Raw genomic sequence first — 16,006 nt, forward strand, 5'->3', positions numbered from 1 at the left:
CTCTTCTTAACTCCTCTTTTTCTCTCCTCTCATCTCTACTCTGTCAGTAAATCCTTAGCACTCTACTTGTAAATATATTGTTTATTTCCACTTCCACTGCTACCCACCAGCCCCCTCTTTCCAGCTTTGCCTACCCTCCTACCTCCACCCAGTTTATTTTGGCCCAAGAGCCTGCTAACTGTAAGCCCGAGCTCGGATTCCGCCTGGGTACCTCCTCACTGCCAGGTGAGTGTCCGCACGTGCTCCGGCCCTGCTCACCCTCAAAGCTCATCACCCACGGCTGCCCCATCCCTGCCCCTCACCTACCCTGTCTTCCTGCTCCCCCTTGAAGACTCCAAGCACACTCCTACTTCCAGACCCTCTGCTGTCCTTAGGTGAGCGGATGCCTTGCTCCCTCACTTCTAGGCCTCTGCTCAAATGTTATTTTATCAGGAAGGCTGTATTATCAGCATGTATCAGATAACCACCCTAACTCACTCCCACCAACATCCCTCTCCTTGAATTTTGCTATTTTTCTTCATTGAATTTTCTCCATCACACACACACACACACACACACACACACACACACACACACAGAGTATATCCCCTAATCAGAAAGCTACCTGGCAGCTACCTGCATTTACACAGTATTGAATGAATAGGGATTCTTAAGGTCTACGACACACCATGTGTTCTGTACCCACACCCGACTCGCACCCGAACAACCAGACTTCAACTAAACTTTTGCTGAACCTACTAGAAGTGACGATTTCAAGAAATGCAGGTGGTTTTGAGGAATGCTGAAAAAACTCCTGCTTAACCACAACTTGGAACACTAAAGAAAAGGTAACGGCCGCCGTTACACGCTAGTGGCGTGTTTCACTGTAACGAACTTATCAGCCTGGCTTTTGAAGTGAGATAGTGTATTTGATTACACAGACTACCTCCCCAATATTGTCAAATATTGGGCAACGGAAGAGACTTTAACAATTGGGCAATAATCTGTCTTAAATCAAAACAAAATGCTGACCTTGGTTCTTTCCATAAAACCAAACTGCAATCATAAGAAAAAACAAGGGGCATGTTTAATAATCCAGAGGCAGCCTCAAGGCAAAAATGTGAGCAGGGCTGCAGAAGGCCTCGCCCTGGGAGTGTAAAGCCGGACAGGAGTGAGAACCCAGACCACATTCTCTCCCACTCTCAACATCCAAACACAAGATAGCGTAGCTGCTGAGAAAACACTTTACAGCTATACTGTCTGGTTCTGCATCCTCACTCTGCTCCTTCTAAGTTATTTCACCTCCATTTCCTCATCTGTAAAATGGGGATAATAATAACACTTACATCTCATAGAGTTATTTCAGGGACTAATGAATTGAGTGCCTAGCACACAGCAAGTGCTACTGAAGGATTTTCTTTCACCAGTACTATTATTATATGGCTACTGTTACAAACAGCCACCAAAAGTATATTCAATCTCGGGCTTCCCTGGTGGCGCAGAGGTTGGGAGTCCGCCTGCCGATGCAGGGGACGCGGGTTCGTGCCCCGGTCCGGGGGGTCCCGCATGCCGCGGAGCGGCTGGGCCCGTGAGCCATGGCCGCTGGGCCTGCGCGTCCGGAGCCTGTGCTCCGCAACGGGAGAGGCCTCAACAGTGAGAGGCCCGCGTACCGCAAAAAAAAAAAAAAAGTATATTCAATCTCACCAATAAGCAAAGCTCTAGTATGTAAATTAATGAGAAACCACACTTCACATATCATTCTCATAAGAATAAAGGAAAAAAGTTCCTCTGCTACACTGGTAAAGCAGACACAACTCTAGAGGAACATCTAGCAGAAGATATCAAAAATCTTTAAGATATATATAGAAATGGAACCCAAAATCACACTTTAGAAATTTAATCTGAGGCAACAGAGAGATCTGCCCAACAATTTAAATTCACTGATGTTTATCACAGTTACTTGTTCTAGTGACAAATGGAAGCAAATTAAATATCAAATATTAAGTGATAATAAACTTGGTTAAAAGCTGTAAAATGCCTGAAATTTTAGTCTGCTTGCAACCTAACAAGTCAGCCTGTCACAGTTTCATGGTTGCTGAGGGAAGACACAAGACTCCTGGGTCAGAAACAAAGGACTTCATTACTCTCTGCACACCAGGAAGCAGGAGGTGCAAGTCTGCATCAGGTGCCTACACCCACCCCTCCCACCTCCCCAGTCTGAGGGGAAACAGCAGCCCAGTGGATGCTGCACTCAGAGCAGCTCTGTGTTCCAGATGAGGAAACTCAGAGCTTAGAGCATCATACACGCCAATCTTATAAGAGCGCTGCTAGCAACCCTGACCAACCTTTGGCCCCGAGGAAAATGTTGTCTTTATTACCCGGACAGCAAACAAGTCTGCCCTTTGCCCAAGGGAGAAACTATTTCTCTCTTCCAAGGCTGTTTACTATAAAATCACCCTTGAAAAGATAATTTCAGAACAAAAGAACAGAAATGTTTACGACCCACGGAGAATTAACTGCCTCCCAACACTAAATAACTTATAATGCATCCACACAATGTGAGACCATGCAGTTACAACAAATCACTTTTCAGAAGAATGTTTAATAAGGTGAGAAAAATATTTATGGTATACTATGACATACAAAACACAGACTCTCACCCCCCAAATTACACACACACACAGGCACAGAGAGACAGAAAGAGAAAGGGAAAACAAATGTAATTTTGTTTTATAACACTTTTCCATCTTTATATAAAGAAAAGGGCTCACAATATACAAAGTTAACAGCAGTTCTTCTTGGGTATTGAGATTATGCATGGATTTATTTTCGTTCTGCTTTTTTGAACTAAATTTTCTGTAATGTATTATCTTTTTAATCAGAAAAAAAGGGCTTTTAAAAAATATATACATGGGGCTTCCCTGGTGGCGCAGTGGTTGAGAATCTGCCTGCCAATGCAGGGGACACGGGTTCGAGCCCTGGCCTGGGAAGATCCCACATGCCGTGGAGCAACTAGGCCCGTGAGCCACAATTACTGAGCCTGCGCGTCTGGAGCCTGTGCTCCGCAACAAGAGAGGCCGCGATAGTGAGGCCCACGCACCGCGATGAAGAGTGGCCCCCGCTCGCCGCAACTAGAGAAAGCCCTCGCACAGAAACGAAGAGCCAACACAGCCATAAATAAATAAGTAAATAAATAAATAAAAATTTTAAAAGAGGCAAAATTCCTTTTTTAAAAAAAAATATATATATACATGGATATGACATCACAAACACAAGTGACAAAAGAAAAACTGGGTAAGGTGGACTTCGTCAAAATTCAAAACTTTTGTGTTTCAAAGGACACCATGAAGACAGTGAAAAAAAACCTGACAGAACGGGAGAAGACATTTGCAAGTCATATATCTGATTAGGAACTTATATCCATAATATATGAAGAACTTTTGCAACTCGATAATTAAAAAAGACAAATAACCCAATTAAAAAATGAACAAAGGATCTGAATAGAAAGCTCTCCAAAGAAAATATACAAGTGGTCATTAAGCATATGAAAAGATGCTCAACATAATTAGTCATTAGGGAAATGCAAACCAAAACCGTGATCAATACCACTTCACACCCACTAGGATGAATAAAAGAGACAGACAATAACAAGTGTTGGCAGGGATACGAAAAAACTGGAACCTTCACACATTGTTGGTGGGATCTTAAAATGGCGCAGTCACTTCCAGAAAACAGTCTGGCAGTAAAATATATATACAAATATATATACATACTGTACACACACACAAAAACAATTATTGAAATGGAGAAAGATATAAATAGATAATTGAGAAAAGTAATAAAATAGTCAATAAACATATTTTTGAAAATGCTTCAACCTCACTAGAAATAAAAAAAATGTACCATGAAATAACGCAGTGCTATCCCCCCTTTAACAAATATTTTTTAAATAATTAAGCAATGGTACAGTGAGAAAGACACTATGCCCTATTTCTGAAAATTGATATAATATTTTTGGAAAGTCATTAGGCAACATATATCAACCATAAAATTGTTCATCTTCCATGACACAGTAATTCCATCTAGGGCTCTAGCTTATATGCAAATAATAATTAATAAGTAAGATATTCTTCATTATATTATTGGAACAGCCTTATGGGGAAATGGTTAATGTGATAATGACATTTCCGTAGGATAAAAAAAATCACATAGTCTTCTAAAAGCATGTTTTCAAAGACCACAATAAGGTAAATGAAAAGGAGCACACTACAAAATTGAATTGGGTGATCCTAAGTTTCTAAACAAGCAAATAAAAAGTGTGAGTATTCATGCAAAGAAAAAAAATATCAGAAGGAAATATACTCACATATTAACAGTGGTTAATTTCCATATTTTTCCTATTAAGGAATCAAAAGTAAATACACTTTTATAACCTGAAAATGTATACTTTTTAAAATAAAGATGAAAGAGATAACACTTAGTGCCGATGGTATCATGACAGTGAATGACACAGAGAAAGCCAATCTTCTCATGACTCTATTGATCTCTATCACAAACAGATCTTGCAAATGACATCACTATTTTCAAATGGGGGTATGGAATTTTGAGTTACAAGCTGGTGAGTTTGACATTAAATCTAGGCAAGATTCTAAAACGGCTTCTTTAATGGAATTTTGTATGAACCTAGAAAAGGAAACTATCAGTCAGCAGGAGGATTCACTCAATCATTTGCAGGCTACTTCAGTTTTTTCTTTGATGAGCTATTTGGAGAGGTGATGGAAGCCAAGTTCATCAAACGGTAAATGGCACCAAGCTGAGGGAACTAGTGTATCTGGAGAACCTGAGAGATAAGGGCGAACCTAAGCTACTAAGAAGTCACATCTGCCTAATTTAGTTTCTTCCCTGGATAAGATCATGGATGAGGTAATAATAGAGGGCAAGGCTGTTAAATAGTGGATGGTACCCGACTGAGAGGAATAGCAGATGTGTATCAGGATCCAAAAACAGTGTTAGGGATTAAGCAAGAAGCTAAATCCAATGAGATAATATTCAACAAAGCTAAGTGTAAGATACTATCATTCAAGAAAAAGGCAGGGGAGACTTGACTTCACAGCTCAATGTGTGGAGACCACTTCAGGGCTCTCTTCCACAGTCAGCTCACCAGAAGGCCACTGAGCTGTGGCTCCATGATATTTAAATTTAAAAAATAGTTAGCAAACTTTACTCTCTCCCAGTTCAACAAAACCTGAAGTAATCATATACTTTTCTTTAACTCACTGAGTAAAGTAACCAGGATATAAAGGGACTTAAAACCAAGCCACTGGTTGGTTGCCAGAAAAGCAGCGCTAAGCCAACTACTTAGGTGAGAGGGAAGGATTATGGAGGTGGTGGCATCCTAGGAAATCCTCGAAGGGCCATTTCCTGGAAGGAGGGTTGATGTATTGGGGAACATCCCAGGGGACAGAGCTAGACACAATTACTAAAAACTACAGTGAGCCAGATTTTGACTCAATATAAGGAAAACTTCCTAATGGCTAGAGCTGTCCATGGTCATCATGGATGGCCAAGGGACACAGCAAGTTCTCAGCTTCAGAAGAAGGGAGCTCAGGTTGGCTGGGCACTGGGCTCAGAGGAAATTCAAACAGGGTTCTAGTCTATTCTCCCCTCAGATGCCTGAAACACCTTCATGTCTTTGCTAACAAGTCATCCAGACTCTGCTTAAGACACCTGTAATCCTTCAAGAGATAAACGAATTTCTTTTCTATAACAGGTATAATTGTGGTAAAGAACTTCTCTATATGGAGCCAAGACCTTCTCCTCCACAGTCCCTTCATTTCTGCTCGCTGGGACTATAAAGGGTTTTTCTAAACCCTGGACCATAAAGAAGCTTTCCAATACTGAAAGATATCACGTAATGGGAATCCTTATACAGACTGTTCCTACTCCCATCATTCCACTCTGGGCAATAATTAATTAAGAAAACTGTACCAGGTATTTTCTTAGGGGCACAAAACCCACATCCCTATGAGTGGATACAGTTTAAGCAAACCCTACTCAAATGAATAATATGCAACCATTAAAACAATAAATAGGGAGATGACATCTGAATATAAAATATATATACAAAATAATGGTGGGCAAAAAATTCAATAAAAGGGGCTTCCCTGGCGGCGCAGTGGTTGAGAATCTGCCTGCTAATGCAGGGGACACGGGTTTGAGCCCTGGTCTGGGAGGATCCCACATGCCGCGGAGCAACTAGGCCCGTGAGCCACAACTACTGAGCCTGCACGTCTGGAGCCTGTGCTCTGCAACAAGAGAGGCCGTGATAGTGAGAGGTCCGCGCACCGCGATGAAGAGCGGCCCCCGCTTGCCACAACTAGAGAAAGCCCTCGCACAGAAACGAAGACCCAACACAGCAAAAATAAATTAATTAATTAATAAACTCGTACCCCCAACATCTTCTTAAAAAAAAAAATGTCCTGCTGTAGGTAATGGCCAAAAGAATTCAGAACACGGCAAATTAAAAAAAAAAAATTCAATAAGAGAGATAAAGCATGCTATTTTCAACTATATAAAAAGGCATATTATCACAAATTAGAATTGAATTTGGAGTGATGTAAATATAACTCCATCTCATTAGGTTGTTTTTCTAAGAAATTGTTTAAATGTATAACAATAAAAATCTATACTCCCTTTTGATGTAAACCTAACAATAAAAATCTATACTCCCTTTTGATGTAAACCTATCTCTTCACCCATTTAAACAATTAGTCCTAAAGTGCCTAGGTTCTGAATACTACATAAATCATTCTAGATTATTAGATGTATATATAAAGAAAAAAGATTTAGTTGTATAATATGTAAGATGTACTCATAGTTTCCTCAAAAATTAAAGTTACTATATGACCCAGTAATTCCACTTGTAGAGATATACCAAAAAACAAATGTATGAGTGTTCATGTTCAGTGCTATTCATAATAAACAAACAAGTGGAAATAACCCAAATGCCCATCCACTGACGAAAGGATAAACAGAATGTGGTATATCCACAAAACGGAATATTATTCTGCAATAAAAAAGGAATGAAGCACCAACACCTACTACGAGTTGGATGAACCTAGGAAGGGTTATGCTAAATGAAGCAAGTCACAAATGGCCACAAACTGTATTACTCATCTATACGAAATGTACAGAATAGGCAAATCTAATAGAGACAGGAAGTAGACTAGTGGCTGCCAAGGGCTGGAGTGGGGAATGAGAACTGACTACTAATAGGTACTAGGTTTCTTTGGGAGTGATGAAAATGTTCCCAATTAGACAGCGGTGAGAGGTACACAACATATAAATATACCAAAAAACCACTGAAATGTACACTTTAAAATGGCTAAATGGTGAATTTTGTTATTTTAATTCTGTCTCATTAAAACAATATATAATGACAAAAATACATATCATTATATATATGCTATATATTTTATAAAATATATTGACATCCACAAATACTTAATACTATTAGAAGACTGACAATATGGTACCTAGCATGGGTACAAGGCACAAAAGGCCTGGATTACTAAAGAAAATATTAAAAACTGAAGGGCTGAAATTAAGAATTACTCATTCCTTCTATTATCCAATTCTTAATTTATTTACTGTGTGCTTACTTGGTGCCAGAAACTATGTTAGGGGCTGTGGATACAGGGGTGAACAAGATGTGATCCTCACCTTCACAGGGCTCCTGGTCTAAAAGGGGAGCTTGACATGAAACAAATAATCACTTGCATATATATAAAACATGTACGTAACAAGGGGCATAAGGTGAAATATGGGTTCCATGACAGAATATATCAATAACAGGCAGCCCTGATTTAGATGGAGAATTGGGAATACCTTCCTGAGGAAATTATATTTAATCTGAAACTATGAAGGTGAGAGATTTAGGCAGGTGAAGAGCGGGGATAAGAGTATCCTCCGGATGGAACCGCAGTGCAGAAGTCCTGAGGCAGAAAAGAACCTGTCACATGTGAGAAACCCACGAAGGCTAGTTGTGATCAGAGGGTGGTGAGTAAGAAGACGACTGTCACAGAATGAGGCTGAGAAGTAAACATGGGTCCGTCCAGGCAGGCCACTCTGGGGATTCTCACTCTATATCCTGGGTACAAAGGGAAGCCACCCAAGAATTTCAGCAGGGAAGTAACATGACCAATTTGTGTCATAAAAGCATCACCCAGGTTCCCTCTGTGGAGGAGGAGTTGGAGAAAAGCAAAGAGGAACCAGTTAGGAGGCTGTGAGAGTAACGGCTCAGACCAGGGACCGGGGTGGAAAGGAACAAAAGGCATTTTCAAGGTCTATTTGGAGTTTTGGAGGTCAACACATATTCTATTTTACAGCTCAAATTTATATGTGTGGGAAAAAAATGTCTTCCAGAAAGACCAAAGCATAAAAAGTAGAGATTACTTCACCAGGTTCCTAGACACGTTAGCATCTATCAGATACTAACCCAAACCCTACAAAACACTTCAAGTTACTTCTAAAAGCCCTGAAGGCTTTATATATAACTAAGTAACACTTGAACCCAAATTATCCCTAAGCTTCTTGCAGGGTTTTTTCTTACCAGCAAGTTTTCAGAGTGGCAGAGAAAAACAGACAGAGAAGTAGAAACAAAAAGTTCACTGTGATGCAATACAGGTAATGCTTGGTGTCCTGACTTAAACCCAACTGCAAACTAGCTCCTCCTTGGAACATTTTTTTTTTTACTTATACAGGAACCATTCCGGGAGAGAAACAACCTGCTTAGTATACACTCTGTTAAAGGCTTCTGTTAAACACACACACACACACACACACACACACACACACACACCAGCAAGAAAGATGTGCAAAGCATCCAGATTATTCATGGGTATCTGTCTCCTTACACTGCACTCCAGAGACTGAAGCAGAGTACAGAGGCTGTGGTGGATATCGCACAGCTTACAAAGAGTAAATGAATGACTTCACTGTAATAGGAAAACAACTGTACATTACACATGCATTTCCTTTCCTCTTAAAATAAACCCCTGCCAGCCACATGGTAAATACACTTCAAACTTGAGTGTATACCCCTCACAAGCCACCTAAGACATGAAATCGTACAATATAAGACAAGCTATCTATTCAGCACCCCCGGAATATAATGGAAGCCCAAAACAAAGACGAATATGACCATCAAAAATTATACATTTTACAACACAAACTCTGTAAGTAGTACAGTCCTTTTTCATTTATACTGTGAAAATTAGTATTGCACTTAAAAACGTAAAATGAAATTGTTTAAAATATCGAATCACTATGTTGTGTAACAAGAACTAACACAGTGATGTAGGGCAATTACACCTCAAAACAAACAAACAAATAAACTCATAGAAAGAGAGACCCAATTTGTGGTTACCAGGGGGGCAGACTGGAGGAAGGTGGTCAAAAGGTACAAACTTCCAGTTATAAGATAAATAAGTACTAGGGATGGAATGTATAACATGATAAATATAATTTACACTGCTGTATGTTATACATGAAAGTTAAGATTAATAAATTCTGGGCTTCCCTGGTGGCGCAGTGGTTGAGAGTCCACCTGCTGATGCAGGGGACACGGGTTCGTGCCCCGGTCCGGGAAGATCCCACATGCCGCGGAGCGGCTGGGCCCGTGAGCCATGGCCGCTGGGCCTGCGCGTCCGGAGCCTGTGCTCCAAGACGGGAGAGGCCACAACAGTGAGAGGCCCGCGTACCGCAAAAAAAAATTAAAAAAAAAAAAAAGACTCAGCTCTTTTAAGAAGCCTTCCCTCACCCTTTATGGTAGAGCTGATCCTCCATCCAGTGCCCTCTCTGCCCACTGTCCCTTGTACACATCTCTCTCCAGATTTACAACTGCCTCCGTTCCAGACCAGGAGCTCCCTGGTCTGGAGCTTCACAGAGCTCACACAGGAGTTTCTCACAAGAAAGGTTCTCCAATGCTTGTGGAATGAAATGAGTGAATAAATGGATGGGATTCCCCCCAACCTCTGTAGTTCTTAATTTTTTCCACCTGCCTTATCCTAAATGTTCATGACTCGCAACTCAATGAAATTTCAGACAATCATCCATTTCCCCCCATTTCTTTCTGTTTCCTGATAGAAGATTTATGGTACAGGGTGTTTATGAAAACGGGTTTTAAGAACAAGTGAGAATATTGCTTGATGTGCAGGTTTGCACACATGGCTTTGTAGAGAATGAGTTTGAATAAGGATGAGAAAAGGCCTTTACTCCCAAAATTCATATTCCATAGGAAGAAAAGCACTCAGTGTCACGTCACCCTATCACTACGGACATTCACATCAGACATCATTTTTATCAAGAGCCCCCTTCATCATGACAAAGAAAGGATGCCCCTGTCAAGGGCAGAGGGAGTTCATGAGTTAAATTCCTCATTCCAGAATAAATTATTTAGCACCACTTAAACCCTGAAAGCTCTGAGCCACCTATCTCGCGGTTTATGGCACTCTCCTCTAAGTTTACAATTTCCCGATTGTGAAGCAACAATTTAATTCCACAGTGCAAAATCAATGCTTAACTTTACCGTTGGAACTCACATTATGTGGCAAACTAAAAGATTTTATTCTTCCACCGACATAAGACAATTGTAAAGCTGCCTTTATAAAGAGGAACCATTCCGGAATTTAGGAATGAATTTTTCTTACTGGACTTTGCACAGCAATGGCCCCATGAGATGAATACGATCCCTGGGGCCTCCTAAGTTCCGCCCACTCAGGCCCAGCTTTGACTTCACTGTCAGGACCTAGATTTTGAACAGGAGATCATCCCGGAAACGCAAGGCGCTGTAGTGGTAGTAACAAGAGACAGCCAACAGGTTCCTGAAATAGGTTTTGTCCCTAGTTTAGGGTTTTTATCAGGAATGTCGATCACCTTTTTCGCTCTAAATTTTATTACTAGTACAACCATGAATAGTAAGGTTTGGTACAGGGGTCAACGTTTCCAGTGTTATTTAACTGAAATGATCTGGGACCAGTCGCTTTTGTTGAGTTGTTAAGAGCTGGTGTTGTTTAAAACAGACCAGTGGACGAGTCTGTAAGCTGCAACCCACTGGGAAAGGCAAGAAGATGGAAGGATTGATAATATTCAGTCTACAGCGAACACTGATCATCTGTTCGGTGCAAGGTCCAAGGTCCACTGCAGCTGATAGCCTGAGGACCAAGAAGCAGAAGGGCGGGCTGGGCGGGTCTGAACCCTTAGATTCAACAAGCTTCCCGAGTGCATTCAACGCACCTGCACGTAACTCGTTTCCCTGCACCTGTTATTAGGAAGGCTTGCTTCTCTTTCAACTGCTCAGAGCAGCCAACAGAAAAAAAAATTTTTTTTAAGCAGCAACCTAGTGCTAGACCAGAAGGGAGCGTTTATCAGCCTATCAACAGCCCCATTACTCTACAGGCAGTTGGGGTTCCCTCCCGTCCAGCCCTCTGTCCAGTGAGCATCCCCAAGGACAAGAGGTTAGATCCAGCAGCAGCCAAGGCTAGGCCTGTGAGGCAGCAAGAGGAAGCCCAGCCTCCCGGCGAAGCGGGAGAGGCTCCGGCGCCGCCTCCTCCCTCGCTCGCTCGCGGTGCCAGTTCGGTCTGCGCCGGACAGGGAAGCCGGGCCTCCAGCTGGCTCAGCATCCTTCCTCTCGCTCCCGCTCTCCCGCCTCCGCCCGCTCCCGCTCTCCCGCTCTCCCGCCTCCGCCCGCGCCCGCAGCACCAACCTTGGGCGTCCGAATGTGCTCCATGGCGAGCCCGCGTCTGCAGGCCCCGGGCAGGCGAGGCCTCACGCACCTGCGCGCGTCTGCAGGGCGGCGGGAGGGACGCGGGGAGGGGGCTTCACGCCCGGGAGCGGGCGGGTCTCGGGCTTTGGCTCCGCCCTCAGGTGCGGCGGCGCCCGCGCGAGGCAGGCGTGCGGGGCTCGGGGCGCCCGCGCGGCCCTAGAGCGCGCGTCTCTGAGCCACTGCCACCTGCACCGCCTGTCGCCGCCCCGCCCCTTGCCTGGCTGGGGTCGCGGGAGCCAGAGCCGCCCGCTTCCTCTGAAGAAGGGCAGCCAGCGTAAGACTGTGGGGTTACTGTTGCCCGAGACACAATGGGGGCCTTGCGGTGGGTGTGGCCTCTTGGAGGAGAGATGGGACCAAGCGCTGCTCCACACCGCCTATGGGCTTCCTTCCAGAGCGTCCCAGGATAGGTGGGACTTCAGGGTGGGGCAGGAAAAAGGCTGCCACAAACACTCCAGATCCAGTGTGGCCTCTTGGGCCCTGTCTGTATATTTCACCACAGGCGGCAGAGCATTTGGGATGAAGGTGGAAATAGCAACAGTGTTAGCGCTCGAGAAAGTGCTGTTAAGACAGGCATCTCACATCAGCCTGTGACTTTACCATTGGAAGAGACACTTCCCCTTGGCACCGTACTGGATGCTCATTTGACATCTTCACGTAGCTCTAACTAACTGAACTGGAAGATATAGATAACAAAGCATCCATTATAAAGCATCATTCTTCCATTTATGATATTAAGAGTAGTTGTTGCCACTGTTAGTACTAAGCCATTTGGAAAAGCCAAAGGGAAGAAATGCGCGCCACCCACCCCCGCCTTTTTTTCTTGCAAACCTGTGTGTAAAGGTTTACCATAACTAATTATGTCATAAAACTGTTCATAGTTCTTAGAATAATATCTATCCAATTTTTTCCTAGCTCTTACTCATCTCTCTTTTACCTGGATTGTAAATTCTTTGGCTGTAGACATTGGGTTTTTTAATCTCTTTTTGTCCAGTGCATGGTAGGCACATTGCAACCTTCCAAACAAATGTTTATTTAATCAATACAGTATTGCATTTTTTAAATTTCCAGGTCCCCTTCACATATCTTTTATCATTTCATCCTCCTTTCAATCTGGGAGGCAATTAGGACAAGTTCAGTAAACTGATGTTTGCATATGGCAAAACTGACCCAGAGTATAATTTCTTGTTACTAAAAAACACCAGGAATAGCGTCAGGAGCACTCTGGTTCCAATTCAGCCTCTGACCTCATTCCACTTATTAGGATAAGTTAACATAGAATAAGCTAGAAATAAAATAACAATAGGGAAAGAAATCTCTATAAGTAAACATTTGGGTTTGATCTAACAGTTCTCTGAGGAATCCTCCTTGACTTGACCCCCAGCCCCGATCGCTATCCAGCTTATTAGATCACAAGCTGTGTTGACCCCAGACAGCCACTCTGCTCTTTCTCACTTTCTCTGCACTGCCTCGTGCCCCCATGTTTCACTGCTTCTCTGAACCACCACCCAGTGGGGCAGAAGAGATTGAACAAAGCAGCAAGAGCTGGAGGGCAGTGGAATGAGAGAAGCTAGAATACATGTTGATCCTAAGTAGGGCAGAAAGTGAAACCAGCCATTCATTTAGTTAAGAATCATTGATATTAATTTACTGATGGTCATGCACAAGGTACCCTGGCAGATGCTGGGAAATTGAAGGGAGACCCAGAGGAGGAGGATACCAAGTTCCATAACAGTGATATGGATAACACCAAGGAAGTGAAAAGTAGACCAGTAAGATGGCAACAGAGCATGTGGAAATGCCAAAAGTAGCCTCAAGGAGATTGACCTACTTCCTCCATTTTCCATGTTAATTATATGGAAAATAATAGGTGAACTCGGGATCATATACTTAATTCCTAAAGTTTGCTACTGTTGCATTTGTTATGAACCATGGGTCATTTGGATAAATGTTGCACCTCTGAGTGTTCACAGAGCAGAAATCGCTCCATCTGGCACCAGAACCAAGAAGTAAGAAGGGTAGAAAAAAATGTATCCTTCTAACACTACATAATTTGCAGAGGGATCCACATCCATATTTATACTACATCAATTTACTTTTTACACTACAGATTCACTTTGCCCAGTGGGTTGGAAAATGGCTATTTTTTTTTAAGCTAGCACTTGTGAATCCTGGATGGAAAATTCAACAAAACTATTTTCACCATCAAGCAAAATATCAGACAATAAGGTTAAGACCTAGTTACCTGCATATTCATCAAACTACTTCTTCCCTTGACAGCACACAGTATAGTTGTCCTCATTTTATCTTTAGTGCTCATGTTTCAGTGCTTTTCTACCTCTGTGAAAATGGTAGATATTTAATTCTCCTTTCCTTCACGGGAACACAGGAGACAATGCCTCCCCGCTCTATTACTGTTGGGTGGCACCATGGACCAGGGCTGTGGAAAGTGACCTGTGTCACTTTGAAGCCAAAGTTCTGCAAAACCTCTGTGGCCCTCCAGCTTTCTCTTCCCTTGTCTTGTTATTTGGAGATCTTATCTTGAAATTATAGAGAAAATAATGATGATAAATTCACTCTGAGTATATACTGTGACTGTGGCCACAAACTATTCAGCATTAGATGGACATGAAGAGAAAAATAGGCTGTTTCTCCAAGTCATTACTTGGCAGGGAGCTACTCTGAAGTGTCACAGTAGATTCTTTTGAGTGAAAAGAACAGCTTTTTGTAGTGGTGGTCGTTGCATGAAGCCACTGAGATTTAGAGGTTAAGTTTTGTACCTACCCTCGCCTATCCTGACATTCTAAAGAAGGGACACTGAGAGTCAAAATAACATACCTTCTGTGTCTCTGATCTTCTTTCAAGGGGGTTGATAATGTCATTGAAGAGATCTGATGACACAGGTCATCTGCCAAGACCTCAACTTTATTGTGTGTTACCACACTTCTTCTGCAGAACCTCTCCTTAAGAAATTTTTATCACACAGATAGTCTAGTTGCAAATAATATTATCATAGGAATTTTTAAATCCAAACTTGATATTCACTGGGAACTTCCCCAAATGCTGTGATCTTCAGTGGCATGAGGAGATTTGGATGCTTATCAGCACTTGCAAGACTTCTTCCAGAACTCTTACATTTCTCCTGAGGCAACTAAAACTTCTGATTTGGAGTGAAGCCAAGAACTCTTTCCTCAGGAGGGTAGTATTGCTAATGATTACAAACTCAGTAAAATCCTATTCAGCACTACTACGCCTCAGCGCTCCATGGGGATGAGTGAAGGAGGGCACCCATCTCTATACAAGCCGAGCCTCAGCTAGAAGCAGGCTAGATACCCAGTAGGATAGAGTTAGAGCTGCATTTGGGGTTCTGCCTAGAAAAAATAACATCCTCACCTCCAGGATTTTTATAAAGCCAATGATGCCAAATACCAATGTCTTCTTTGGCCTCGCCCTATGCCAGACATAGAGAATAGCACTCTGTGGATTGCAGGCAGCTCTGCCCTTTTTCTAGAAACCAAAGGGGACACTCTGGACCAGCATAAAAGGAGCTCTTACTCTATGAACAGGCAAGGTTTTAAACTAGACTCGCCTATTTTGTTCTCCCTCCAAGAAGGCACATCACTCAGACACAAGTCTGTATCCTCAGAGCACTTACTGTTTATCCCTTCCCACTGCTGACCCTTCAACCACCATTTTGATGCAGAGGATTCCCATGGCAATATTGCTAATCCTAAATTCTCTCCATACCTCACATATTATATATCCATCCACCTGCTGAGTACCTCCACATGGATGTCCCATCAATGTCACAAACTAGGTAGGACAGACAGGCCTATAGTCAAGTCAGAGATGCAGCATGTGCTAGCTGTGTGACCTTGAACAAGTTTTTGACCCCTCTCAGCCTCAGCTTTCTTACCTGTAAAATGGAGATAATGATAATATCTGTATTACTTTCTTCTTCTCAAGCTGAGGAGTAGATATCTAGAGAGAGAGAGATATCTCTATATATATGATGTTTATTACATTATTTCCTGTTTATTTGTATATGCCTGAGGTAGTCCAAAATAAAAAATAAAATGGATAGCAAAACGGGGCATAATTACACCTCCTTCTTAGGATGGATGTGACAATTCAGTGAGATCGAGCATATATTTTGTGACTAATATTTATTGAGCATTCTCTGTGAGCCGAGCACCAAGGATAAAG

The 16,006-nt window shown here is 42.4% G+C and overlaps 1 protein-coding gene across 1 annotated transcript in view; it reads right to left on the reverse strand.

Moving 5' to 3' along the window:
- MTMR7 (myotubularin related protein 7) overlaps positions 1-11,767 on the reverse strand; it is a gene marked incomplete at both ends in the record, with an annotated part of 94,201 nt that extends 82,434 nt beyond the window's left edge. Inside the window, one exon of the mRNA XM_079726848.1 lies at positions 11,744-11,767. Within this exon, the coding sequence (XP_079582974.1) occupies positions 11,744-11,767 (24 nt within the window). The remainder of the gene's footprint in view (positions 1-11,743) is intronic.
- Positions 11,768-16,006: the final 4,239 nt, after the last annotated feature.

Source organism: Hyperoodon ampullatus, assembly GCF_949752795.1.
Source record: "Hyperoodon ampullatus genome assembly, chromosome: 20".
Lineage (NCBI taxonomy): Eukaryota > Metazoa > Chordata > Mammalia > Artiodactyla > Ziphiidae > Hyperoodon > Hyperoodon ampullatus.